The 27,881-nt window shown below is 32.6% G+C and overlaps 1 protein-coding gene across 4 annotated transcripts; it reads right to left on the bottom strand.

The window, feature by feature from the left end:
- Positions 1-65: 65 nt before the first annotated feature.
- Positions 66-27,060, bottom strand: LOC117682288 (uncharacterized). Of its 4 annotated transcripts, none has more exons than XM_066084309.1 (7): positions 26,581-27,060; positions 3,838-3,980; positions 2,900-3,016; positions 2,553-2,666; positions 1,946-2,307; positions 592-759; positions 66-513 (listed from the first exon to the last, which is right to left on the bottom strand). In XM_066084309.1, exons 1-7 carry the CDS (start codon positions 26,709-26,711, stop codon positions 340-342), a joined length of 1,209 nt encoding a protein of 402 aa, XP_065940381.1. In that variant the 5' UTR covers positions 26,712-27,060; the 3' UTR covers positions 66-339. The 4 variants fall into 4 exon arrangements, with proteins under 4 accessions (XP_065940381.1, XP_034305468.2, XP_034305457.2 ...); XM_034449577.2 differs by lacking the exon at positions 26,581-27,060 and adding an exon at positions 12,742-12,936; XM_034449566.2 differs by lacking the exons at positions 66-513; positions 592-759; positions 1,946-2,307; ... (1 more) ...; positions 2,900-3,016; positions 3,838-3,980 and adding exons at positions 19,410-19,697; positions 19,780-19,947; positions 20,062-20,423; ... (1 more) ...; positions 25,059-25,175; positions 25,845-25,987 and having other exon boundaries at positions 26,525-26,664.
- Between the last annotated feature and the right edge of the window lie 821 nt (positions 27,061-27,881).

Genomic DNA, 27,881 nt, shown 5'->3' with positions numbered 1-27,881 from the left:
ATCAAAATTATAATAAATTATGATTTTTTAGCGTTTAGTTTGAAATATACCATACCTTCCCTAGTACAAAATATGCTTCATAAACTTCTGAATGAAAAACAAAAAAACCTGACAGTTTTGTCTCTTGCTAATACTGGCTCCAAAGTCTGATATATGTTTTTCATACAGACTTCTTTTCTGCATATATTCAAATCATAATTTTATATCACGGTTATACCACGTCTATTTAGAGAGACGTGACAGAAAACTATAACTGAAAACACATAAACCCTTTTATAATACAATCAGTTACACTTGTGAGTGTCTTTTTATTTCTTTTTGATAATTTCAATTTACACATCATTCACCTTCCTTGAAAAGCTTAACTAACAGGTCTGCTAATTTTTCATAGTCGGCCATCTCGTTGTAAATGTTCGCTGCAAGTCTCATGTAGAGCCTGCCCTGGATGGAGTTAACTGTAACTTGGATTCTGTGTTTATTCATGATGTCAAATTGCAAATTTTGGGATCCCTCCTGAAATAAATTTAAAGAAGTGAAAGTTTGGTTCTTTGATTCCAATTTCTTGAGTGTTATAGAAAAGAATCTACATACCCATGTGTTTGAGTAGCGTTCATTGTAAGTACAATCTGGTAACAAAACAATTTTCATTCCTGGGACTTCCATAGACTTTGGAACTTCAGCTAACCGTGTCTGTAGCCTTTCTGCTATCATCTTGCACGCACTGTCCAGGAGTTCCTTCGTATACTTCGTTATTCTTTCCTGACAAAATAAGTTCATTTTGTATTCTAAAGAGTCAGTACTGTTATCAAGTACATAAAAGAACAAAAATTTATATCCGGGGAAAAACCATTCTACGTTTTCTGTACCAATGAAATCCTGTAAACCAACTTTCATTCGTGTGCGAGAAATTTTCGCGAGGGTTCGCGAGAGCCTTGTTGTCATGAATATTTCACGCCGTGAACCAGGCCCTTGTCGAATTGTTTGATTCTTATCACATCACTAGACTTTAACCCGTGCGTGCACGGGTTAACATTGTATATGATATCGGACATTTACAAAATAGATACATCGACACACGGTATTGTTGCCATTTACATAATAAAGCTTTAAGCCGACAATGATGCTATTAATTTCACTACACTCTACTTACTTAGAATAATCTAACTGTGTCTCGTGACAGGCCTATATCACAGTTTAAAATGCCTCCCATATACCCGTAAAGTAGCAAAAAATTGCAGAATCGCTCCGAAACGATTTTCGAGAAAATCAATGAATCTGCATTGAAAATAAGTTAAATTATTCATAATAAACCATTTAAAAATTTAATTCATATTAATGAAGACTTCAACACTTTCACCAGCAACGTTTTTCACTCGCTTCAAGTTGACATTCGGAACTATCGGGATTTTGCATATTAAATGCACTGACTCAGAGTTAGAATTATCTCCCGTATTTCCTTTGATGAAAACAGAATATATATATGGCAAATTTTGAATGAAAATTTACACGTATTTGTAATATCGTTTTCGAGTTTATCCATGCAAATGTCGTATGTCATATTGTGGAAACAAAAACTAAAAAACCTCCCGTGATTTAGCGTGAATGTAATGCGCATGCGCAAAATTGTAAAATCCGAAAAATCCATATGATTTCCCGATTTTTTAAAGGAATATTCGTTGATTATTAATTAGCGAAGCTTGATTAAGAAAAAATAAAAACAAATTGGTAATCTTCAAGTGCCAATAATGTTTAAAATATATGAAACAAATGACAGTACTCTTCTGATTTCTCGGTATTAAAGCTAAAAAAATCGAGTCTATTATATAGTAGTATAGATGGGTCTGGAAAAGGTTTAGTCGCTAAAATTTGTCGTTGCCAACCAGTTTATCTCCAGTAAATCGCGAAATAAAGTCGCAGCGAATAAAAGTTTGTTTACAGTACTTACCCTTCCACCCATATCCTTATAAAACTGGATGGCATCTGGAATCAAGAAATATGGAGTGTCGTCACGTGTACCCTGTTGTCCATATTCCAGCTGGAACCCTTTATCGTACATGTATGACGTCACGAGGGGAGTGCACCAATTCTGGTGATCCTTGTGGACCCAGAGAAAAGCGCACCCTCTCGGGGTATACACCCACTTGTGGAAATTCCCGACGTAGAAATCGGGACAGAGTTCCTCTAGATTTATCTCTATTTGTCCTGGAGCATGGGCGCCGTCAATCAAAACCAAGACCCCGCGCTTTCGACATTCCTCTATCATTCTCTTTAATGGCATCAACAAAGCTGTTGGACTAGTGATATGGTCTGAAAGGATTAAGAGGATGTCTTCAATCTTTCTTTTCTTTTTTTTTTTTTTTACACATTTACACATTTATTCCATTTTTATGATTTAATTAGTCCTTCTCGGTATATTTTCAGTCTTTGAAATCATGCCATTTTACGCAAAGAATATAATAATGTCAGCATAAAAATGTTTTTATGCTAACATTGATAATAATAATTAATATTCTTTGTGTAAAATGGCATAATATCAAAGACTGAAAATATACCGAGAAGGACTATTCTAACGCTAGGATGTTCATCTATAGCTGACGCCATGTTTCTGACAATTTCCTCTTCATCCTTGATGGGGAAGTTGATCTCCAACTGATGGAAGTGTCCTCCTGAATTTATATATAAAACCCAAAACAAATATGATTATACAGTTCCACTATTTCATACATAAATAGTATTGATAAAAAATTGGAGGTACTGGTATATTTTATTCGCACCAAAACTGCAGCTGCAGAAAACTAGATATCTTTCTTTGACATATTACAGAAGGATTCTACATAGATATCAAAGATATCTTTCTTTGACATATTACAGAAGGATTCTACATAGATATCAATCACACCTGTAGAAATCTGTGCAGCTTTTCTGCAAGTATTCTGTATCGAACAGTAAGTATGTGTAGTGGCTAAAATCTCATCGCCTTTTTTCCAAGGAAACGCCTTCAGGACAGTGTTAATACCTAAAATACAAAAAATGACGGACTGCGAACTTAATTGCGACAGGTGTTGATTCGTGTCTTTATCCAGTATGTGATCCTCGCACTCTAAGCAATATAACAACTCCAGGAAATAGGAATCTATTTCTTCTTTAATAACTAACATTTACATAAATGTTAACATAGCAAACAAATGTTGATTTATTATGTTTATTTTTTAGCATCGATTCCAATATTTTTTTCGGACAACCAATTGACATTACAATAAGAATCCAATATCAAACACAAAAAACCGTGTGTGATTTAATAACAAAAATTTGGAAATTGAAAGATGCTGCAGTTAAGATATCATAAATAACAGCGAACCCCTTGTCATGTTGTAAATTTTGAATTTACTGGGTGGGTGTAAATACAAAATTTACAACATGTTGTAAATTTTGTATTTACACCCACCCAGTAAATTCAAGTTGTCATGTTGTAAATTTTGTATTTACACCCACCCAGTAAATTCAAAATTTACAACATGACACCCTGCTGAGGAAGAAGCTTAAAATAACAAAAGATTTTATTTATATGTACAGAGGCTGCCGAAATTCACTTCGTTTTTGTAGAAAAAAATTGTTTTTGCCAAATATTTGAATAAGGGAATTCGAAGTGATTTTAGTTGTCACATGTCGACAAAATGCTGATAGGTTTTACAGTTTGTATTTGGAAAACCATTACAAATTAAAACCTTCTCTTCTCATGCCAATCGAAGATATTTACTGCCTATTTATACATGTAAATAAGCATTTTCTAAGGAGTTTTATACAGCCCGTCACTATAAGGAATGCTGACTTCGTTACCTGTTGTGGCATTCTGTACAAGGACCACATTATTTGGATCCGCCCCCAGAAACTCGGCAGCAGCTTGGATCGCTGTGGACATAAACGGTTTCCACGCTTGTCGGTAAAATACATCCGGATTATCATTCACAACATCGAGTAATCTGAATAAAAAACCTTTATTTCATCGTTTTACAGACAGCAATGTTGGCTTGTTAAAGGTGTGAAATACTGCTTTTCCCACTTTTTTCTTTCCTTTTTTTAATAAAGAATGCTCTTTAAAATCTTCTTTAAAATATAGACCTCACAGAACATAACGATTGTAAGATTCTTATATAATATAATTATATAACTATTATCTATGCTATACGGAAGGATCTTGACTTTAGTCAAGATGAAATTGTCTCTATATTTGTCTGTTTTACAATCGTATTGCCACTATTTGAAGAAAATAAAAAAGAAAACAGATAATCCTTAATAAATAATTTCAAAATAAATTAATAAATTATTTTAAAATAAAGTTTCAAGTTTAAACTATGTCTTTTAGTTCTTTGTAAAACGAAAAATGTCGCCCACAATTTATTTGACCTATACCTTTAGCGTGATACTTATTGATACTTTTAAAAAAAATAAAAATAATATTAATATTATGTCTTAATGGAATGGTAATACAAAGAGTATCCAAAGTTAAAAGATTCAATCGAAATTCGATTTAATATTCATTCTACTACAGTTCTTGCCAAGATCAAAGAGATGCCGCGGAAATTATTCTCCAATATACCCATACGTCATCAAAAAATTATAAGATCTTAAACACATACCAAACTCGAGTCGATCATGAGTTTACAACTTAAAAACTTGTTTTTTATTAAAAAAAAAAACAAACATTGATAACACGGACACGGGTTAGTGACCTATAAAGCGATGTGTATTCCCGTTAATGTTTATTTTAAAGAGCTATTCGCAAGACCCTCCCCCAACACATTTTCAATGCTTGTTCGTCCAAATAAAGAAAACAAAAAATTAATACGTGTATAATCGAATTCATTAATCTACATTTATAAAAAAAATTCATAAATGATTTAAGTGTGAATTTCATTCATCGAAAAATATATCCTCTGCATTCGATTCCGATCGATAGTCTGCGATTGATGTAATTGTAAACAAACAAGCCATAACACCTGTTGGGGTTACGCGGAACAGCCGTCTCAACCAATCAGATTCATCTCGCTTGAAAATATGACCTACTTCCTCTCTCTATAGATAAACCCAGCAGCTGATAGTCGGAGCTGTTAGTAGAATAGAAGTTCTTGTGTTCTCGAAATGTTGTTCAGAAATATAAAACCTCAGTTTTTAAATTTCTAAACTGCATTTAAAGACCGAGGAGGTTGTTTTGCAACATTCACGAAAACTCGTACTTTATTTCTTACATAGATTTAAGAGTCGAAATAAACTATGCAATATCTATTTATAGTATATAATAATATAACAATAATACGAGGGTCAATAAAAAAAATACGAATATCTTTACCATAACTATAATACTTAACGTATTATTATTTAGAAGACATAATAAAGCAATAGTTTCAAACAATTTGAAATTAAACATGTTCATATATTCCTTTATTTCTAAGAATTATATAGAGTCTAAAACTGCATAAATGAGGTCACGGCGCACGGTCAAAATTTGTGTTATGTCAACAACAAACAACGTAATGTTGAAAGTAATATCTCTACAGATTTGGCTTAAAACAAAAAATAATGAAACCCCAAATTAAGAATTGGCATGATATTCTATGTACCAAATGATAACGAAATAAGTAGATTTGTTGAATTGATATCAGTAACTAAAAACATACAGTCCTCTTCAGGGATAGGGTACTTGTAATTGAAAAAAGTATCTGTAATTGAGCGTAATTAATTACATTTTTTAAAGTAATTGGAAGTAATTTGTATTTGAATCTGCATTCAGTTACAAGTAATTGAATGTATTTAAATACATTTCAAAATTATCATGTATTTTCAATTACTTTTTGATTACATTTTAATTACTTTTTTCCAAGTTTAAAATTTAAAAAGGTGTCTAATAATGATGTGTAGGTTATATACCGATTTAGCATGGGCTTTTTTTTATACAATAATTAGTATCATAGTGTTTAATATGTTTAAACAGCATGACACAGCAGACTAAAACCAATGCCGTCGCCGGACTTCACGGCGCAACGAAAAGTATAAACAGTGTGGATTTAATCCGGAAAAATACGCGAAAAAACTGTGAAAATGCTCAATAGTGAAAAAAAAAAATTAAAAAATATTTGCACGTGTGTGTTTAGCTGTAACACATTTTGTGGTGGTAGTGGTTATCTTATTATGAATATCAACCTGTCCGAAAGAAAGTAGAATATCTGTAAATAGTTGGTCAAAGGAATAAATAACGTCATAAGACATGACATGTTTTTCTTTCTGTAAACGAAGAGACATGCGGTAAATAAATGAAACTTCGAAGAACTAACTTATGATTCTCGAACAAATGCAAACAAATTAGTTATTATTATTTATTCATAAATTTAACCTTAGGCAATACAGCCCATCAGTTTACAACAATCCATACAATACAATACAATACAAACATCGGACTCCTTGGAGTCTAAAATGGGGGGGGGGGGGGGGGTGAAACCCCTCGTCAAGTGTTCCACAGTTCCACAACAAATTAAATGCACCAATGATCTACCAATTGAAAATACAGTGTTTTAACGAGGCCGGGTCTAATTAGTTCTGCCCTAGATTTTTTAATGAAATTTTTTACCTGAATTTCTACTTATATAATTATTATTTTGAGATTAAAAAATAAGACATTTACCACACCGTTTGTTTAGGGGGTCATCTCAAAGTTTGTTAATCTTTAACATAGGACCCTATGGGATTTCGCTTTAAATGTATCTATTTTGCAATTTTTTTTAAACTTCTGCCCTAGGGATTTCTTTTTCTGTTCTACATATTAAAGTTACTGCTGAAAGGCATCAAATGGTCAAATAAAAAAAACCTTTTACCTCCTGGTTTGTTCCAGGGGTCTTATCAAAGTTGATTTTTGTATGCCTAATTTCCCAGATTTGTCAGATAATGGCTATTTTTTATTTGACAAAGACGGGAATGGTGATCTTTATAGTATTATTAAAGCATTCAGACATATTTAAGTAACAAAAAAATATATAACATCACATATTAAGGGTCATTAATATAAATTACATGGTTACCGTCTTGAAATATATGAATTAAGCTATATTTAGGCGGGTTAAGAAAACGTGACAGAGGGCTAGGCTTGCTGAACCCTCTTCACGTTTTCGACCCGAGCCCAAATATAGCTTATACTTCGAGACAGTTATGTTTATTCCACAATATAACATTAATTTTACGCATTAAACGAGCCATTTTCAACAAATTTCGCTGAATATCTGCAGTTGAAACTATCGCGCCATGGCGTCAACCAAGCAAAAAGATGACGTCACAATACAAATGAAACGCTGCGCGAAAGCGTGCGTACTCGTTCTGTACTCGGCCTCGTTAAAAGTCAACAAGCGTCACACGTATCTAAGGCACAGTATAAATCTCAAACACACGCCAACACACAATAGAACATGTCTCCCAAACACACTGGATGAGTTTCGTGCAATCTGACAGTCAGTTATCTCGGACCAACAAAGCACATTTAATATATTTAGCAAGACCAACAAAGGTAGATACGTGATCAGAGCCCAACAACTGAAGTAATTTAAATGTACTTGGAGACTTGAAATAGTAATCGCTTAGATATTTTTTCGTAAATTGTAATATTTTGGACATTGAAGAATAAAATGAAACTCGTCTTCGATTTGTTGAGTATCACAAACATCACATAATCGAGCCTGCCTGCTTTTACCTTGGTATCTTCCTGTTTCAATATTTAAACAATGTGAAGACAGTCTTATGCGAGAAATATGTGTCTTAAGATTATTCTGGATGGTTTTGTTAGGTATGATTGGATTTTAGAGTAATTGTGTTTTGCAAGATATCTGTATAAAATACACTTTGAAGAATTTTTCATAAAGGCATTGCTTTCTTGCATGTAAATATCAATAATTCTATTCTCATATATATGTAGAAACTGACAAGGAATAAGTGACTGCTGTCCAATCCAGAATTCTCCTAGACCCACATGAAACAATTCATTTTTGACGTCTCTTTCCCAATTGACACTAGAAGCTGCACAATTCTCAGCACTATTTCGTAAGTAATTATAAGACGATTTTAGAATACAATTTTCTGTTTCTAGTAATTTACACCAGTATTTCATAATTTTCAATTTTCTTTGTAAAATAAGCGGACGTCGACCTAATTCACTATAAATCATATAATTACACACATTACGTCTAACACCAAGAACATTCTTACAAAATGACAAATGTAAACGCTCAATTTCTGGTGATTTACATGTATGAAAACCCCAGATCTCACTTCCGTATGAAATTACACTTCCAACATATATATCGAATAGTTGACACCGGGTTTCTGCGTTAAATTCAAATTTCTGAAGATTTCGGTTTAATCCAAAAAGTGCTTTTCTGCCCTGGTCTGCTAGTTTCTTTTGAGTTGTATTAAATTTGCCGTTATAATTCAAACACAATCCTAAATATTTAAAGGAATCAACATTTTCCAAAATTTCATGGTTGTATGTCCAGGAATGATTTATGGCTCCTCCTTTTCTAAATACTAATGTTTTGGTTTTATCGGTATTAACAGTTAAGTTCCATAAAGTTACATATTCGTGTAAGGAATTTAGAGTAGTTTGGAGCTCATCTGGTGAATTTGCGAATATAACGGTGTCGTCTGCAAACATTAAAACAAACAGGTTTAACTCTCTTAGTTCGACGGGCTGACACTTGATTTTCTAGATCGTTTATATACATGTACATGTTAAAAAGAATTGGCGACAAAAATTCACCCTGTAGTAGTCCAGTGTTGACTGTAAATTCTTTGGATATTTCACCGGCACCTCTGACGGAGGCTCCCACGTCGACATAAAGTGATCTAAGGATTCGGAGGAATTTTCCAGTGATGCCGGATTTTACTAATTTGTACCATAATTTTTCTCTATTAATTGTATCAAACGCTTTTTTGTAATCAATAAAACAATAAAGTCTCTGGTTCTTATTTAACTTTTCTGTTATTAAACTATGTAAGGCAAATATTGTGTCTGTAGTCGTGCGACCAGCCTGAAAACCAAACTGTGCGTCCGTGATGATATTCTCGTTACGGTTCCACTGCATTACTCGCTCGTTCAGGATCGACGTGAAAAGTTTTCCTAGGCTGCTAGTAATACTGATGCCTCTGTAATTATCGGGGTCATTGGTGTTTCCTTTTTTATGTATTGGGATTATGATAGCTTTTGACCAAGCCGAGGGGAATACTCCAGAGTTAAGAATTTTGTTAAAGAGACGAACGAGTATGGGGAGGATTAAGTCACAAAATTCGGAAAAATATTTGTTGATTAGCTGGTCGTTCCCTGCGCTTTTGTTTGTTTTGAGTTTGTGAATACAAACTTCTATTTCCTTTGCCGTAATTTCCTTGTCTAAACTATCAAATACGGGACAGTCAGTGTCCATATAATTTACTATTGAAATATAGGAAGTTGGAGGATCTTGTGCAAGGTTCCGGAAATGTTCGAAAAACTGTGTAAGCGATACTTTTGAGGGTGATGTATTTCGTTACTGAAGTGTTTGAAAATTGCTTTGGGTTGTTTTTCTTCCATTGTTGAACCATGTCTCCCTGCTGCCTCCTGTATTGGTTTTTTTCTTTCTTTTGAAGACTTTTGTATTTGCGTTTTGATTTCGTCAGAATATCGTAGTTTTTCTTGTTACTGTAACTATTGTAATTTTCTAAAGCAGTTAAATATCAAGAATGTAGGTTTTTAACTTTTTGGTTGAACCATGGTTTGTCTTCGTCAGTTGTAAGATTTATAGATGTTTGTTTACCTCTTCCTTCGCTAGTACAGTACTTTCCTAACACATGGCTATTTTTTTCACTGAAATTATCAACCATTTGATTAGTATCGCCGTCTTCTTCGACACAAGAATATAGGGCCTCCAGACTACTTATAAGATCGCGTCTCATTTGAAGTTGAAATTGTTCTTTCCATCTTACTGTAGAAATACTATGCGCAGTTGACGTACTCAAATCTTTGCATTCACTGCAAGACAATTATCACTAAATGTGCACTGGATAGAAAAATCGACTGGTGAGTTGTCTGAGAATTCCGTCAAGTCGTTGACTTTAAAGTGTAGTATAAGAGATAGTGAATTTGTAAGAACAAGATCGACGACGGATCGACCATTTGGACCACAGTATGTATAACTTCCGGTTGGATCGGACTTATGACGACCGTTGACGATACGCAAAGAACTAACTTATGATTCTCGAACAAATGTAAACAAATTAAGTGATATAATGCCAATTTAAAATGTATGGTGAAAAGCACAGAGGACTCAAGGTGATATAAAGATTGGGTATTTCTATTAACTGTGCGTGTGTATTCTTAACGTCTTGTTTTCAACGTTACAATGCGCCGTGGTGACAAAAGATTGTGTTTTTAAAATCGGGTTACAAAAAAATCTCTTCTTCAAATGTATTGAAATTTTGTATATCAGTAAAATATGTGTTAGTGCATAAATTAATCTGTTAGTTATTACTTTTATGAACAGTATTTGATAGACAGCCACATTGTCCTCGTATTTTTTGATTGACCCTCGTATATGATATGTAGGTCACAAAACATAATTTAAAGTCTATGACACATAAAGGTATATCAAATTTAGCAATCATTAAAATTTGCCAAGTTAGAGCAACTAATAACTAGGGAAATGCATTAAAAGCCTCTAACTTGAACAAAGTATGACGCGATTATGATTTAACAATTTTGACCCAAGGACATTTTTTACAAGTGTTTTCAACTAAGTGAAAATTTCATTAAATATTGTATTAAATCATAGACATTTTTCACACTGAAATAAGGAAATAAGAAAAACTTCTGTCAAAAGCTTTATCAATTATTTCATACCCTTTTGCACTTAAAATGGAATATTTTTAATTATTTAGTAGTATCAATTTAATGTCAATTTTTTAATAATTTTTTTTGTAATGAATTAAGGCAGTTTGTATTGATACGTTCAAAGTACTAAATTGACTTAATAAAAAAAAACGGGTCGATTTTTATAGAAAAAGTTTTATAAAGGTCAAAGTCCTGCAAAACTTTAAAAGTTTTTATTTTTCAAAGGGCCTTAAATGACAGCATTTGTCTAAATATGCAGACAGCAAACTGTAGATACCCTTAAAAAGTATAACGTTTTTGATTCGCACTTTTAGTTTTTTTAGTGTTTAGTTAGAAATAAACCATACCTTCTCCAGTACAAAATATGCTTCATAAACTACTGAATTAAAAAAAAAACCTGACAGTTTTGTCTCTAGCCAATTCTGGCTCCAAAGTCTGATATATGTTTTTTATACAGACTTCATCGGATTATAGAAGGCAATTCTGGCTTGTTAAAAGTGTGAAATACCGGGTTTTTCCCTTTTTCGTTTTTTTTTTTTTTTTTTAAATAAGAACGCTCTTTAAATTAAGTCTTCTATAAAATATAGACCTCACAAAACAAAATAATTGTAAGATTCTTATAACTATTATTTATGCTATACAGAAGGATTTTGACTTTAGTCAAGATAAAATTGTCTCTGTATTTGTCTGTTCTACAATCGTATTGCCACTATTTGAAGAGAAAAAAAATAAAACAGATAATCCTCCAGTTTCGTATTAAACTATGTCATTTAGTTCTTTGTAAAACGGAAAATGTCACCCACATATATTTGACCTTTACATTTTAAATAAACTTTAGCGGGATACTTATTCATACCTTTAAAAGCCTTGGCTTAAATATTTCTAAACAACATTTCTCGACCTCGGAGGTTATTCTGCAACATTCACGAAAACTCGTACTTTATTTCTTAAATAGATTTAAGAGTCGAAATAAACTATGCAATATTTATATATAGTATATAATAATATAACAATAAATAATATATAATAATATAACAAAATTTAAAGTCTATGACACAGAAAGGTTTATCAAAGTTGGCAATCGTTAAAATTTGTTAAGTTAGAGCAACTATTAACTATGGAAATGCATTAAAAGCCTCTAACTTTAACAAAGTGTGACGCGTTTATAATTTAACGGACATTTGTTACAAGTAATTTCAATTAATTGAAAAAAAATCCATTAAATATTGTATTAAATTATAAACATTTTTCACATTGAAATAAGGAAATCAGGAAACTTCTGTCAAAAGCTTTATTATTTTTTTCATAACCTTTTTGCACTTAAAATGGAATATTTCTAATTATTTAGTAGTATCAATTAAATGCGAATTTTTTAAAATGAGTTTAAGACAGTTTGCATTGATACGTTCAAAGTACTTAATTGATTTAATAAAAAAAAAAAGAGGTCGATTTTTATAGAAAAAGTTTTGTAAAGGTTAAAGTCTTGCAAAACTTAAAAAGTTTTTTTTTTTTTAAAAGAGCACCATTTGTCTAAATATGCAGACAACAAACTGTAGATACCTTTAAAAGGTAGGGCGTTTTTGTTTCGCACTTTCCTATACTGTGAAAAAATATTGTGAAAATAAGAAACAAAGAAAGCCTCTCCGTTTTATTACTATGTTACTGCACTGGTATAAGTTTCATTGTCACTATCGTTAATATCTACTTGGTTATTGATCATCATCAGTTGTGGTTCAGAATTTGAATATCTCTCAAAAACCACCATCAGTAAATAAAATTTAAGGAATTTTATGATTTTTTAAATAGCCACATAACTATTATAATAAATACATGTTCTAACTCACTGTTTCTGTTTCTCCCTGATGTGAGTAGGAACGGCTCCATAGGAGGCGTGGTTCAAAAAAGTAAATGCCTCCTTAAAATAGAAATATTTTTTCTTTACCTCAGCCCCAAACTCGACACCGGCTTTGGCCATATTTGATCAATTACAAGAGCTTTCTAGTTGTGGGTTACTTTTGGGCGTGTAAACGAAGCAGACACAAATAACATCGACCAGCGATGCAGCTTGTTTCTTAGCACAGTGGTTGTCTTTTAAAGGTGTCCGATCGATATTAGGCCCTAATTTTTCTAACCCCAATACCCATTATGTATTAAATTGTCTTCTCCTTTAAAACCTATTCATGTCTGATACGGAATTAGTAATAAAATCAAAGTACTGAAGTACCGAAAGCCGGGCTCTTTTGGTGTGTCTTTATGCATATTGTGTAGTAAAGGCTGAAAATCTCTCTCTCTCTCTCTCTCTCTCTCTCTCTCTCTCTCTCTCTCTCTCTCTCTCTCATGCTTTTAATGTCGGCAAGGCGTCAGAAAACAACAAATTTTTGTAAGCGGCTATAAACAATAATATGTCTGTCTAGTATAGAAGAAAGTTCAACAGTTGCTGCCTTGAATTTTGCAACAAGCGTTATATATCCAATCCCCATTTCTTCAACGCGCAGCAAAGTATTAATGGAAATCCATGCAAATTGATATTTGATTAACACTTTCTTCTGACAAATAGATCATGCTATTCCAGGATGTTGCAGATAATATATCAATGCTAAGACATCTCGTCATAAGTTGAGAAACATTTCCAATTACAACAGGCATTGAAATTATCTGACCAACCAAAGTAGCTACACGCCTTACCTTTACGGGAAGATTTTTACTCAATGAATATTCATTTTTCTGAATAGTATCTGAAACTGTCTAATCTACGTTTATGCACATGAAAAATACCCTGTTAGCAATTTAAATATATGCCTAAAAATTATATAATTTGACAAGGTACCCACATAGATTTTTCTGTCTTTGGTATAAAACATGACGAAACAACATCTGCATGAACTTGCCTGGACATTTCACATGCTTTTTCATACTCACAATGGCAACCAAACCCGTCATCCACATACACAAAAATGGCCTCCCCTTCACATCGCCATTTCTTAATCAAAGGTCTAGTAAGCATAGTGAATATGTATGGTGCCGAGGTAAGACCAAACGGCAAAACATTGAACTGATAATAGCGAACAACACCATCGAAATTCCACGAAAATCCTAAAAATTTTATATGATCTTGAAAAATATCTATATGATGATATGCACGTGTGATATCAAATTTAAAACACCAGCTATTCTTATTCACATAGAGCAATGCTGTTCTTAAATCATCATATTTAACTGATTGTTTCCAAATATGTTGATTTACTTCTCTCAAATCTAAAAGAACGGAAACAGGATTAGTGACAAAAGGCACTTGATGTTGCTCCGATATTGAACCATTGTCCACTAGACCTTTTATCGCCTCTCTTACAAATGCGTCCTCCTGTAAAGCAGAATTATGAATCTTGGAAAATCTACCCTGTGGTAAAGAATAAAATGGAATTTTGTAGCCAGAATCAATTGTAGCAATAATAAACTTGCATGCATCGATGTCTCTCCAAAACTGAATACTATCTTTTAATCGACCTATAACACAAACTTCAATTTGTGTTTTCTTTGTATTCGTAACAATCCCCTAATTGGGAGCTATCAAAATAGGTATATTCTGTAGACTCTTTATCTTTTACAAGATCAGCTTCTCTCTCCATATTACTTACTTGGTTTGAGTTCTGGGCAATTTTTCCTTTGATGGTTTGGTTTCCCACAGTGGAAACATCCGATGGGGAATCTCGGTCCCGACATTCCGGGTATTCCAAACTGAAATGGCTGCCTGGGAAAAGGAAATTTGAACGGAGCATAGCCCCTAGCATTAGTAGAGAAATTGTTTCTAGATTTCTGCTTTTCTTTCTGTTTTCCCTTTTCCTTATTTTCAGTCTTGTTATTTCTCTTTATCTGCCAGGGGGTTTGAAATGTAATTTTTAACTGTGCTCCAACCACCAGGAGATGTGTCGGCCATTTTAATAAGTTTATTGCGTTTTTGACAAATTTCATTTTTATATTGATACTAAAACATGAAAGTTATGTCCAAGCATACCGAGTATTAAGCCCATAGATATTTGTTATGCCTCGAGATTCATTAAATCTGGGGCTATTATGGATGGGATACCTTAAGTTAAATATGCAATTTATACTTTTCTTGATTTAAACAATTGAATTTTCATAAGAAAGTTCAAACGGCCAGGTGTCTTTCGGCGACCAGGTGTTGTTATATATTTATTTATTACTTAAATATGACTTCAGAATGTTTTAATAATACTATAAAGATCACCATTTCCGCCTTTGTCAAATTAAAAAAATAGCCATTATCTGACAAATCTGGGAAATTAGGCAGAAAAAAATAACTTTGATAAGACCCCATGATCAAACCAGGTAAAAGGTGGGTTTTTTTTATTTGACCATTTGATGCCTTTTAGCAATAACTTTAATTTGTAGAACAGAAAAGGAAATCCCTAGGGCAGAAGTTTAAAAAAAAAATGTAAAAATTGTGCAAAATTGATACATTTCAAGCAAAATCCCATAGGGTCCAATGTTAAAAATTAACAAACTTTGAGATGACCCCTTAAACAAACGGCGTGGTAAATGTCTTAGTTTTTTTTATATCTTAAAATAAAAATTATATCAGTAGAAAATCATGTAAAAAATTTCATTCAAAAATCTAGGGCAGAACAAATTAGACCCGGCCTCGTTAAAAACCAACTGCATTGCTTGATGTTTAGAGATAGGTATTTTATAGTTTATTGGCTAAATGTCTTATGTTATAAATATAAGATTTGATTTTTATCAACAATTCAGTGTTTAATCCCTAGATTTCTCCGTTGAAACGTCTCTCTCTCTCGCTCTCTCTCGCTCTCTCTCTCTCTCTCTCTCTCTCTCTCTCTCTCTCTCTCTCTCTCTCTCTCTCTCTCTCCTCTAGCTAGTCAGGTTTCAAATAACACATCTAAGGGTAAATTGCATTGCAAAAGATGTGAGAGTGTCCGAACGATCATGAGGTTAAAAAAAGTGTGCGAGGTGCTCCAAACGATTTCCTAAAAAAAAAAAATCAAATAAATAAACCTTTTAGAGACAGAATTGAAAATTGAAAACTTATGGGTTATAGTTACGGACTTTAATTTAAATATGTGTAGGAATTTAAGTTTTAAACATCCAGATTTTAGTTGATAATTCAACTAGAAAAAAAATATAGATGTACCATTTTGATTTTTATGGTTTACATGGTTCAATCTCTTATTCTAAAACACTATTTTAATGCTGGTTTTGTTTATATACAAGATCTTTTTGATAATAAGGCTGTCAGATCTTTGACGAACAATATGTTGAGCAAATATTTTATCTTACCAGTATAAAATACATGAATTTTTACTTTGTTCAAATATGCGTTAAAATCTGAATGGATATGCAATAACTATTTTAAGATGAACATCTGGTCCCATGTCTGATCTTAATGTACTTGTTTTAATTACAAGCTGCCGGGACCATTATCGCTAATATACAAATGTACATATAATCTCAAAAGCCGGCGTTTTATTACCGTCTTCATCGTATGATCAGCTTGCACCATCTGCAACAAATGTTTTATATTTGATAACAAACATAATGTATCTTAAATCTAAGTCGTACACATCCTTTAAATTCCATATTCTGTATAGTTACATTATTAACAAAAAAAAAATGAATAGTATGAAATGCAATCTAGTAAAGGAGTTGTAGTTGGGTTGTAAGGACTTGGAGACAGTTTAAAATGTCAGTAACTTTTGATAATCAATTCTATTTGGAGATTATAAAAACAGATAAACTTATAGATGTTTTAAATTTGTGGCTCCTATGTGAAGCAGTATATCTTTTCAGGCGAAATGTAAAGTAATTCAACTTCTTATGTGCGTGCACTGAAAAGGCCTTACCAAAAAGCTTTTGATAAAAAAAATATGTTCTAATGAAAATTGTAGATATTAGAAATATGAAAGCCACTGACAAAAAATATGTGGCATAGTAGTAGATATGGATTAATCGTCTCCGTATTGTTATTCTTTATTTTGAATTATAGATGTATTTCTATATTAAAAAACTTTTTATAAGCATCTCTGTAAAACAGTTCCTAGTTCACTTGTAATATATGTAATAGTATGAATATCATTGGATATCATATAATTTAAGTATATAGATTATGTATATAGATTTTGAAATATAACCAACCAAATCTGAATCATATTTTAAATACACACCACACACACTTAGATCCACCCTGTACCTTTGCACACCTGTATATATACCCCAGGGGCAGTGATTTGGTTAACATTTGTGTGCACGAGTTTTATTGGTCAGATATTTGTTAGGGTTGTTGTGGTTGGTTTGTTTATCTGAGTATTATATTTTGCCGCCAAGTTTTGTCAATCTTTGTTTGGTCATCCAGGGGGTAGCATGTAATATATATGAACTAGCTGAATCAGACCTACATCATAAAGTTTGACAACAGACCATTTCTCTTTCTGGTAAGTAACATATAAACTAATATCCCATGTATTAAAATATCATTAACATGTACTTTTCTATAAATTAGCAAATAAGTAATTTCTTATGAGGCGCTTTAACTAATTAGAATGAATGAGTGTCATGAAAGAGTATTATAGATTTATTTAGTAAATATTGATTATAAAGTATTTGATTCTTATTCAAAGGAGTAACTGATTTTCTAATCAGTTTACAGAGTGTTTTTATGATGATCAAATATTTGGTCTAATTGTTCAAAATGAGCAATGTAAATGTATTTAATTCAATAGTATTTTTAGTATTCTGTTAATTAAATTACAGATATACATAACCATTATAAACTTACCATTAGATGCATAGACTAAAGCTTATTCCCATAGAATGGTGAGATAATTTCTAATGAATAATGTGTCTATTATATTTTTAATTGCAGCCTATTTTTATGATTATTATGGGAGAAGTGCATATTGTATATACATTGAAATTGTAAGAGTTACCTCCCTTTAATTGCTTTATGTAAATATATTATATGAATTATGATATCGCTATGATATTATGTGATAATTCAAATCTAGATGGAAATTAAGTAAATTATCATAGCATGAGGATTATTGTTTTATGTTTGCAGGGCTATCTATCATTTGATTAATTTCAACCACTGTCACTGTGTCCACAATAAAAATATGAACCCTCAACAGGCGTTATTCTTATAAGGCCTAAAAAAAAAAATAGGTTTGTTTCCGCTTTCAGGCTGAAAAAAATTAGGGTCGGTAGGTCGGCTTTTTTTTTTTTTAATCTTTTTTTTTCCCTCTCCATCTGTTCAGTTGTGGTTATTAAACCATTTATCTATTAAACTGGGTAAGATAAAAAACAACCAAGTATTTGTTGTCATTTTTTAAATGATCTGATGAACTTTTTCCCCGGCTGCCGGCTGATGGGAACATTTCTCGAGCTCAACTGGCACGACATGTGCTGCCATTTGTAAATAACAAACAGCTACACAACACTGATGACATCTAAATAGGTTTTATAAATTTTTAAATCGGATAAAAACGAAATTTTAACAAAAAACGGATAAAAACGGAAATTTACGAAAAAGCTCAAAAAAAAATTTTGGGTCGGCGGGTTTAAGTTAGGGTCGGTCGGGAAAGCGGAAACAAACCTATTTTTTTTAGGCCTAAGTAAAACCTGTAACATATAGGTAAACACTTCTCCCATCTCTCTCTCTCTCTAGAATTTCAAGAAGTGATAATTAAAAAAAAATTCAACATGTTTCTATTAACTAATATGTACTATTAAATCAATAGCTGAATAGTTGAACAAAATCACTTACCTTTATTTTTTCATTAAAGACACCCCAGCAACAAGCCCGTGATAACAAACGTCGGCAATCTTTTTTTCAAATTAACGTATGTTTAAACATCTGGTTCATCACTTATGGTCATTGAGTATTTAATGCACTTTTAAAGAATGAAAAGAGAAAAATACTTTTATGATATAATTCGTTTTTCCAAAATATCAATCAATTTCACTTGCCAATGGAATCCTTCTTACCATATCGATTTTGTTTGTAAATTCGGATTCATTATCTCTTTCAGGCATATTGATTTGGTCAGTGATGTTCATTAATTACTATGTTCTCAATTTTCAGGGAGAAAGGTTATTTACACTCCAAAGGTAAATCTATTTTATAAGTGATTTTCATCCTTTTTCCTATGTTGTCAAATGCTTTCCGATTTACAGCAATAATATTAAAATGATATCATTATACTTAATTTCTACATTCGCCATAACTACAGTCTGACTTTTCTTCTGGTTTTCCATTTGGATCACAGAAGTCATATGTTATCATACAACAAAATGTTTTACAATGTAACTTTCACAGCATCTTCCCAAGTCAAAAGTCTCTGATCCGCTCCGCTCTTCGTGAAAAGCGGAGCGGATTACAAACTCTTGACTTGGAAAGATGGTTTCACAGGTAAACACCATAACTTGTTTTCTTGAAATGTATTTATTCCATGAATGTTAGTTACGCATTGAAAGTACACAGGTAAACGTTACTGATTTCAAGTTCTAATTTGTTTTATTGTTGGAGATTTAACTTTTAATTGATTTTTATATCATAAATATAGATACTTAATAAAATCCTCTTAATATCCATGCACCATCAAACTTTTTTCAACAGCTGAACTAAGAGGTCCGCTAATTTAACATAATCATCCATCTCGTTGTAAATGTTAGCTGAAAGTCTCAAGAAGAGTTCCCCTTGGATTGGGTACACAGCACAGTTGATTTTGTGTATATTCATGATGTCGTTATACAGATTTTCGGAACCTTCCTGAAATAAGATTTGAAAAAAAATGAAAGATGGTTTCTACTAATATAAATTTTCAAAAATTTGAAAAATAAAATCTACAAACCCATGTCTTTGTGTAACGTTCGAACTTATCAAAATCTGGCAACAAAACAAGTCTCATTCCCGCGGCTTCCATTGATTGAGGAATCTGAGGTAGTTCTGTTTGTAGCCTCTCCGCCATCATCCTGCAGGCGTCGTCCAGGAGTTTCTTTGTATACTTCACTATTTTATCCTGATTAATAGGTTGATATTTATATTAAATTTGTGTATTCCACATAATCAATACCGCTATTAATAAGAATACAAAATCAATCCTAATCCAGCTTTGAAATAATGCATTACCAACCATTCCACCCATATCCTTGTAAAACTGGATTGCATCTGGAATCAAGAAATATGGAGTGTCGTCACGGGTACCCTGTTGTCCATATTCCAACTGGAACCCTTTATTATACATATGTGACGTCACGAGGGGAGTGCACCAACTCTGGTGATCCTTGTGGACCCAGAGAATAGCGCTTCCTCTCGGGGTATACACCCACTTATGGAAATTCCCTGTGTAAAAATCAGGGCCGAGTTCCTCTAGATTTATCTCTGCTTGCCCTGGAGCATGGGCGCCGTCAATCAAAACCAGAACCCCGCGCTTTCGGCACTCCTCTATCATTTTCTTTATTGGTAGCAGCAAAGCCGATGGACTGGTTATGTGGTCTTAAACATTAAATAACTGCCTTAACTATACGCACATTGCTTTAAATCTGGCACAAATATTCTTATAAAGTATTGTCATGTATAAATGGTACAGACTCAAAGAACAAAATTATATAATTACCAAGCACGGCCATTCTAACATTTGGGTGTTCATCTAAAGCTGACGCCATGTTTCTGACTATTTCCTCTTCATTCTTGATGGGAAAGCCTATCTCAAACTGATGTATGTGTCCTCCTGAATTTATGATATTGATAAATATTTATATTTATATATAAAGAACAAGGGACGTTATTGGCCGCATTTTGCCGTGTTTCAAATATGCACAGCACCAACCATTTTAAAAAGCCTTGAATATATCAAATCCAATGGGATATAACTTACAAGTTTAAATTTGCATGCGTTTCATTTCAGTTTCATTGAACTTTTGAAATTATAAGTGTTTAAATACAAAATTGTATATATTTTCGCCTATATGACTTACATGTATATACTTCTGATGCATTATGCTACATTGAATCTTTTCTAATCAAGAAAATTTCTGTTGATTTGAGACACTATTTGAAGGTGTAGTGAGTCAGTCACATGTAAATACAAGTACTTTACGTCTTCCATTGGTTATTCACTTACATTGTAGGTACAGGAAGCAAAAGCTTTCATACTATTTCTGATAACAAGTCTTAATTTTAAATGCATGAACAATGAACTCGAAGAAGGTAGGGGAAAAGGGGGAGGGGGGTCTTAGACTCTCTGAAAGTTTGATAAGCAATCTCAATTAAAAAGATATCATTGGATGAAAAAGATTGGACTGGACTTGAAAAATGTTAAAAACAAATTGGATCCGTTCATGTTTCACAATATTGTTCGCACCCAAATCTACACTCAGAGAGAGAGAGAGAGAGAGAGAGAGAGAGAGAGAGAGAGAGAGAGAGAGAGAGAGAGGAGAGGGGGATTTTACACGTGTAGTTTTCTGCTTAAACACGTAGTATGTAAAAAGAAAATTAACTTTCACACATAGTGTGTGTAAGAATCATATTATACATTAAAAACACTATAAAATACATTATTGTCAAACATATTTCTATTTTCTTCGGACTTGAAAAACTTTATCACGGAAAGAGCGCGTGGTGCAGCTCGCGGGGTGATTTGATTGACAGGTATAGTACGTGGACTGAAACTGCTTTGTTGGATTCTATTACAATGTGCATTACTTTAAACGATAACACATTAGTGAATTACAAATGAAATCTCTCTCTCTCTCTCTCTCTCTCTCTCTCTCTCTCTCTCTCTCTCTCTCTCTCTCTCTCTCTCAGTTTCTTTAAATGAATGATGTCTGAACAAAATATTTAAAGTGTCCGATAGAGATGAAGTCAAAAATTTTAAGACAAGATCACGGAAGAAACTTAATTTAAATGTTTAAATTGTCTGATAAAGATGAAGTCGAATATTTTAAGACAAGATCATGGAAGGAACTTTATCTAAACGTTTAAAGTGTCATATAAAGATTAAGTCAAAAACTTTAAGACAAAATCACGGAAGGAACTTTATATACCGATCCAATGATTTTACGATTCCTTCTATAAAAACTAATATACAACATGCACAGTGTAGGAACGGAGGTGTACAGTAATGGGGAGCGCTGTTTGTCGAAGCAAATAAACAAATAGAAGAGATAGCTCGGCGAACAGTCGAAGATTTTAATCAAACGAATTGATAAATGGATGTAAAAAACCCCCAAAACTTCCTTAACAATTCGATACGTTATGGTAATAAACTGGCACAAGTACAAACAGTTGTATTCCTTTTGCAACATGATTTTCAATGAACTTTTTGACAATCAATATCCAAGGTCACATTCCAAAATTAAAATGATTATTTTGTACGAAATACAATCATTAATATATAAAGACTGAATAGGGGACATGTGGAGGTAGATATATACTTTAAGTGAATAATATGATAATTTGATATCATTGCAAATAAAAGTAGAAAAAATCCTCAGAATATCATGACTTGTCATTATTTCATACTGTACGCGTAACGCAATTTTAAGCATATAATTTTACTGTACGCGTAGTTCTATAATTAAGCATTGGTTTGTAATGGTAAGTTAACTCAATAGAATGGCCATTGTATGAATGAACTCATCACTTCAAGAAATTTCAATGATGAAAACAAATATTTTTCTGCAGTTTTTTTTTAATTAATAGTTTTTTAATCGACATTGCACATCCTTTTATATAGCTGCCATATGCACACGAGTGCTATTTTGAAAACAACTATATAGGTTTTGGATTAATGAGATTTAAAAGAGGAGTTCTAGTACAAGTATTTGGATTCAAGTATTTATACGGTTCGCCGTGGAATTCACGTCATTTCTATATAAAAGCAGTAAAAAATCTATAAAATTAAGACATTCAGTATAATAAAATAAATAGTGCCTGTTTGGGAGGGTAACAGTTGAAATTGACACCCCGAGGAAACCATTGTCGACAATGGTTTCCTCGGGGTGTCAATTTCAACTGTTACTCTCCCAAACAGGCACTATTTATATAATAGTAGTATAGATAACTAGATGACATCCCGCGCAAGCGCGGGAAATAACATTTTACAAATTAATGGGCTTTGTTTTTTTGTATACATTTGTGGCCGATTTTTTCTTAATTGTTTTTTTAGCCTTTTTTAAAAAAACGAGTCTTACAAAACGTAATTTCAGTCAACAAAAATATTATAAACAATGTGCCGGATAATTATGTCAGTGCCAAGGTGGCATTTTTGCACCCGCTTAAGAGGCAGTTTCGGAAAAATTCTTACATACAAAATGATAGACCATTGTCTAGAAAGTATATAACCACTTTTGTTTTTAGTGTGTTTCACCTGACAGGTGAGATATTTACCTTTAAAAATTAATATCCCATAGGAAAATGATAATTCCCATAGGAGAAATGATTCTCCTACAGGAAATATTGACAATCTTATAGGATTTTCTAAAAAAAAAAACCTAGAGGAATTAAATTTCCTGTAGGAGAATAATATTTCCTGTGAGAATTTGATTCAGAAAGTCAGTTTCCCTGTAGGAAACTTATATCTCCCATCGGATTTTATCAAATCCTGTCGGAATCGAAATTCCTGTAGGAAGTTCTTGTATTCCGATAGGAAATTTCAAATTTCCTGTAGGAATATTGTTTTCAAATGGAAACATTATTTTCCTGTAGGAATTTATTTTAGAAAGGCAAATATCTCACCTGACAGGTAAGCTACGTTGATAACAAAGGTGGTTGTAAACACTTCAATCAATGATCTATCATGTGGCATATTTGAATTTTTCGATATATGCAGCTTAGACGGGTGCAAAAATGCCACCTTGGCACTGGCATAATTATCCGGCACAGTGTTTATAGCTCATTGTAATGTTCGAAGCTACGCATACAGATGTTCATCTGCAAATCAGACCTACCCGTTAATACTTATAAGAGCTACACGTACAGTGAGAAATATCGAGGCATGGTAAAAAACAAAAAACAACCCCCCCCTAAAAAAAAAAACAACCCAAAAAAACCTTCAAATTCAAAGAATGCATTGCTTCCTTCATATATGTAGTTTTTTATCTGAAAGATATAGTATTGGGGAAATATTTTCAAAACAAGAAACATGTTTTGTGAAAGAAATGAGAAACTCTTCTCTAGAAATTTTGATTCGATTTCTTATTGAATGTTTCACTGTTATCATCCAATAAAAATATTTTCCGAAGAGATATTTTAAGATTTTAAGATTGAAATGACGAGCATAAATATTAACTTATTCTAGTTAACAACCGTGTAAAAATCGCGATACTGTCCCTCCAGATATTAGTTATTTACGTATTTTCCGTCTACAATGTACATTGTACGATCAAAATACTGTTCGCAGCGCTATTTGTTCTCTCGCTTCGACAAACATCACTACCTAAAACTGTACACTTATGTTCCTACAATGTGACATGTGCATGTACATCACAAACATGCATTATAGAAAAAAAAAATTAAAATAACACAAAATATAAAACTATATTATTCTTTTTGAGAAAGTACAATTGTTTTCATCAGCCCTTAGATTTGATTTCGTTGAATACAGTTCGTGAGAAAATATAACAGGAGACAATATATGTTCTACCGTTATAATTCTACGCGCTATTTAAATTGATCAGACTACTTTAGGGCTAACAGAATAGTAACTTATCAATTTTAAATGCATTCTACTAATCAGCTTCCCACTAAGCGTCGATAGCGTTGTTGACGTCGATAACAATAGATAAAAACGTCATTGACGTCAGTAAGATATCATTTTTTTTAATGATGAAATCATGAGCCGGCACGTAAACTATAAAAGTGGTTGTCGCATGTGAAATGTCTAATTTTAACAAAAACTACTCATAAAACATCATATTGTAACGCTTGAACGAGTATTCCATGTTTAGCGCACATTAATGACGTCATAAATGACGTCATTTTAGTACCTGTAGGATTTTGCTAATAACATAATTAGTACAATGCATAACTTCAATAACGCAGACAAAGACGTTGAAAGTATCGTAAGTTTTGTAAATAATTAAGATATGACAGAGAGACTCTATGTGTACATCAATACTGTATATAAACCTTTATAAAACTCTGCAGACTTCCTACATGCATTCTCTACGGCTCTGTACGTATGTGTTGTGGCTAAAATCTCGTCGTCCTTTTTCCATGGGAACGCTTTCAGGACACTGTTTATACCTACATCATAGCAAAGACATACAGTTACATGTAATTACAACGTTACGTATTCGATACCAGATACAGATACAGATCATTTATTTCTAATTCAGAGTCCAGTACAGACAAGTACACGACATATTATGATAATTACAAAAGAAAAACATGTCAAAGAATAGTGTAAAATTATCAAAATATAATAATTAAGGCATATGCCAATGTTAATTTCAACAATATTTCACTTAAAAAGGATTACTTTAGCATATTATCATTTATAAATTTGCCCACAAGATTAAGAATTTCCTTGTCTTCAATATTGAGTAACCGAAAAAGTGTTTGTTCATTATACTGACTACCAGTTCCTGACACACGTTCTACCGAATCAAGCTCAGACATTGACCTTATTTAAATTTATTAAAAGCTGTTTTTATTTGTTGCTTTAGAGAAATAACTATTCATTCTTATTAGAATATTATAGTAAATAATACTTTTTTTTCATTCATGTGAAAAGAGCATAAATGAAAGAAATGTACATTAACCAGGCAATCGATTGTTACTCTTTGTAACTTACGCATGTTACTTACACTTTATATAGATATGAAAGTTACATTACAATGAAGTTAATTTACAAAGACGTGCCGTGTATTCCAATTTTCATGAGGTATATGTAAGTGATGCCGACTTGTTTACCTGTTGTGGCATTCTGTACAAGGACCACATTATTTGGATCCGCCCCCAGAAACTCGGCAGCAGCTTGGATCGCTGTGGACATAAGCGGTTTCCAAGCTTGTCGGTAAAATACATCCGGATTATCATTCACAACATCGAGTAATCTAAACAAAAAAATTAACAACTTTTAATTGTAAAAAATGTTATGCTGGGTGGCTTAATTACGAGGTAAATAGTCTGCTGATTTGTTTATTATTGAGAACAAATTCAAAGTCAAGAGCTTGCTATTAGAAAACATATTTTCCATTGAATAGATAATATGAAATATCACAATGCATAGTAAGGTAGGGTGATGTAAAATGTTTCTAAATTTAATTTTTACCTGTATAATGAACTGTAATTTTTACCTGTATAATGAACTGTTTTTCATAGAAAGAAATGAGTCACATTTGATAAACTATTGTATAATTTCATTTTAAAACCTTCTTCATTCTGTGAATCAAACTCTCGAGGGCCTTCTAAAACATACAACTTATCAGAACTAGACGATTATGACAGGTATACATTTATAAAATCAATCCTAAAACGTTATCTAAAACATGAAGAATGGTATCCCGTCACACAGCTGTCGCTGTAAAACATGTGTCGTCATCTGTCGGCAGCCGACTTTCACCTCTATCTACATAAGTACACAGTCTTACCTTTTGACAGCATTACAATTGTACTGATGACAACATACTATACACGACTTTCTTACTGTTTTCTCTTTTCCCTGATGGAAGTAGGGACTACCCCGAATGATCCATGGTTAATGAACGTGAATCCCTCCTCAAAATGGAAATATTTCCTCCTTACTTCAGCCCCGAACTCGACATCGTTGAGGGTCATTGTTGATAGTGGCGTGGATTAGTTTGGGGCGTGTCTTGTCGTGTTTTGTAAACAAACTCGGCAATGGAAAGGCAATCTGAACACCAATTTTAATTTTGCAGGTCGGATTTTGAGTTATGTCAACAAGTGTATGGTTTGACCTGGTACTCTCCACTTATCTCAAGATAAGTGGAGTCTTCTCGATAATAAGACTAGAAAGCTGCACAAAAATATATCTCGATAGTATTTTTAGAATGACGATACATTGTAATTTACGAATAAGTAATTTATATACATGACTGTATTAACATTGACAGTGTTAATGCTCGACATTTTAACTGTACATAGGTTTGAGCTTATATCTACAGGTACATGCTATATTGGATTTCCATTTACTTGGTCGGTCAGTCAGAGCATTTTAAGATTTAAACAAAATTTACTTTCTCTCAGCGACATTCGGCTCGGCTTCTTCACTTTCACAATACTGTCATTTGTAGGGAAATACAATATCGTATATCATTATTATTTTTTTAATGACAAGTTGTAAATTAACAGCACATGTGATTATATTTGTGTAGTATTATGTTTAAAACAACAAAAACTCCATTTGAGATTACAAACTAATCCCACGAAGAGATCTTGATGCTAAAATACTTACGTATATATATACTTGGGCAAACTAATATTTGTATTGTAACTTATGTTAATTTATCCAGCATTTCTCATCTTTTATGAGTTAACTAAAACATTTTCCCAGCAACTGATTTGATACTAGAGCACAAAAGTGCATGCTTTTGTAATAAATTTTTCTTACATCCCTGTGTAAAGTCTGTTTGAAATTTCACATTAGTCTTCAAATCTTGGAAATTGCTTCAAATAATATACACCAAGATTATCCAGGATTGAACATACTTGTAAGTATCACGTGTTACTTTGTAATATCAACCACTCAAACAGAAGGATCTATCCAAATATCTATAAGCCATAAAGTTGATACGATATACAGCAAAACGAAACCAAATGCCTCACGACGGAGCAGTTTAGATCTTTTAGAGACAATTGTTGAAAAACAGTGCAAATCATTATACGTCTTGGTTAAATTTTCTAAATACAAGTTCGATTTTGTATACAATGTACATTTTGCTCTTCTAGTATCATGTACATGTACTGAATACTCTCTCGAACATAATA

Source organism: Magallana gigas, chromosome 5 (assembly GCF_963853765.1).
Source record: "Magallana gigas chromosome 5, xbMagGiga1.1, whole genome shotgun sequence".
Classification (NCBI taxonomy): Eukaryota; Metazoa; Mollusca; class Bivalvia; order Ostreida; family Ostreidae; genus Magallana; species Magallana gigas.
Note: the sequence above shows the minus strand (reverse complement) of the source record. Positions and strands in the feature narration are given on the sequence as shown.

What these genes read in the sequence shown, in the direction of transcription:
- LOC117682288 (XM_066084309.1), bottom strand. Translation starts at nt 26,711, where the DNA reads ATGACCCTCAACGATGTCGAGTTCGGGGCTGAAGTAAGGAGGAAATAT. An exon ending in CGTTAGAATAGTCCTTCTCG is followed by an intron (nt 2,308 to 2,552) that starts GTATATTTTCAG and finishes TAATCCTTTCAG; the next exon opens with ACCATATCACTAGTCCAACA. An exon ending in ATAAGGATATGGGTGGAAGG is followed by an intron (nt 760 to 1,945) that starts GTAAGTACTGTA and finishes TTATTTTGTCAG; the next exon opens with GAAAGAATAACGAAGTATAC.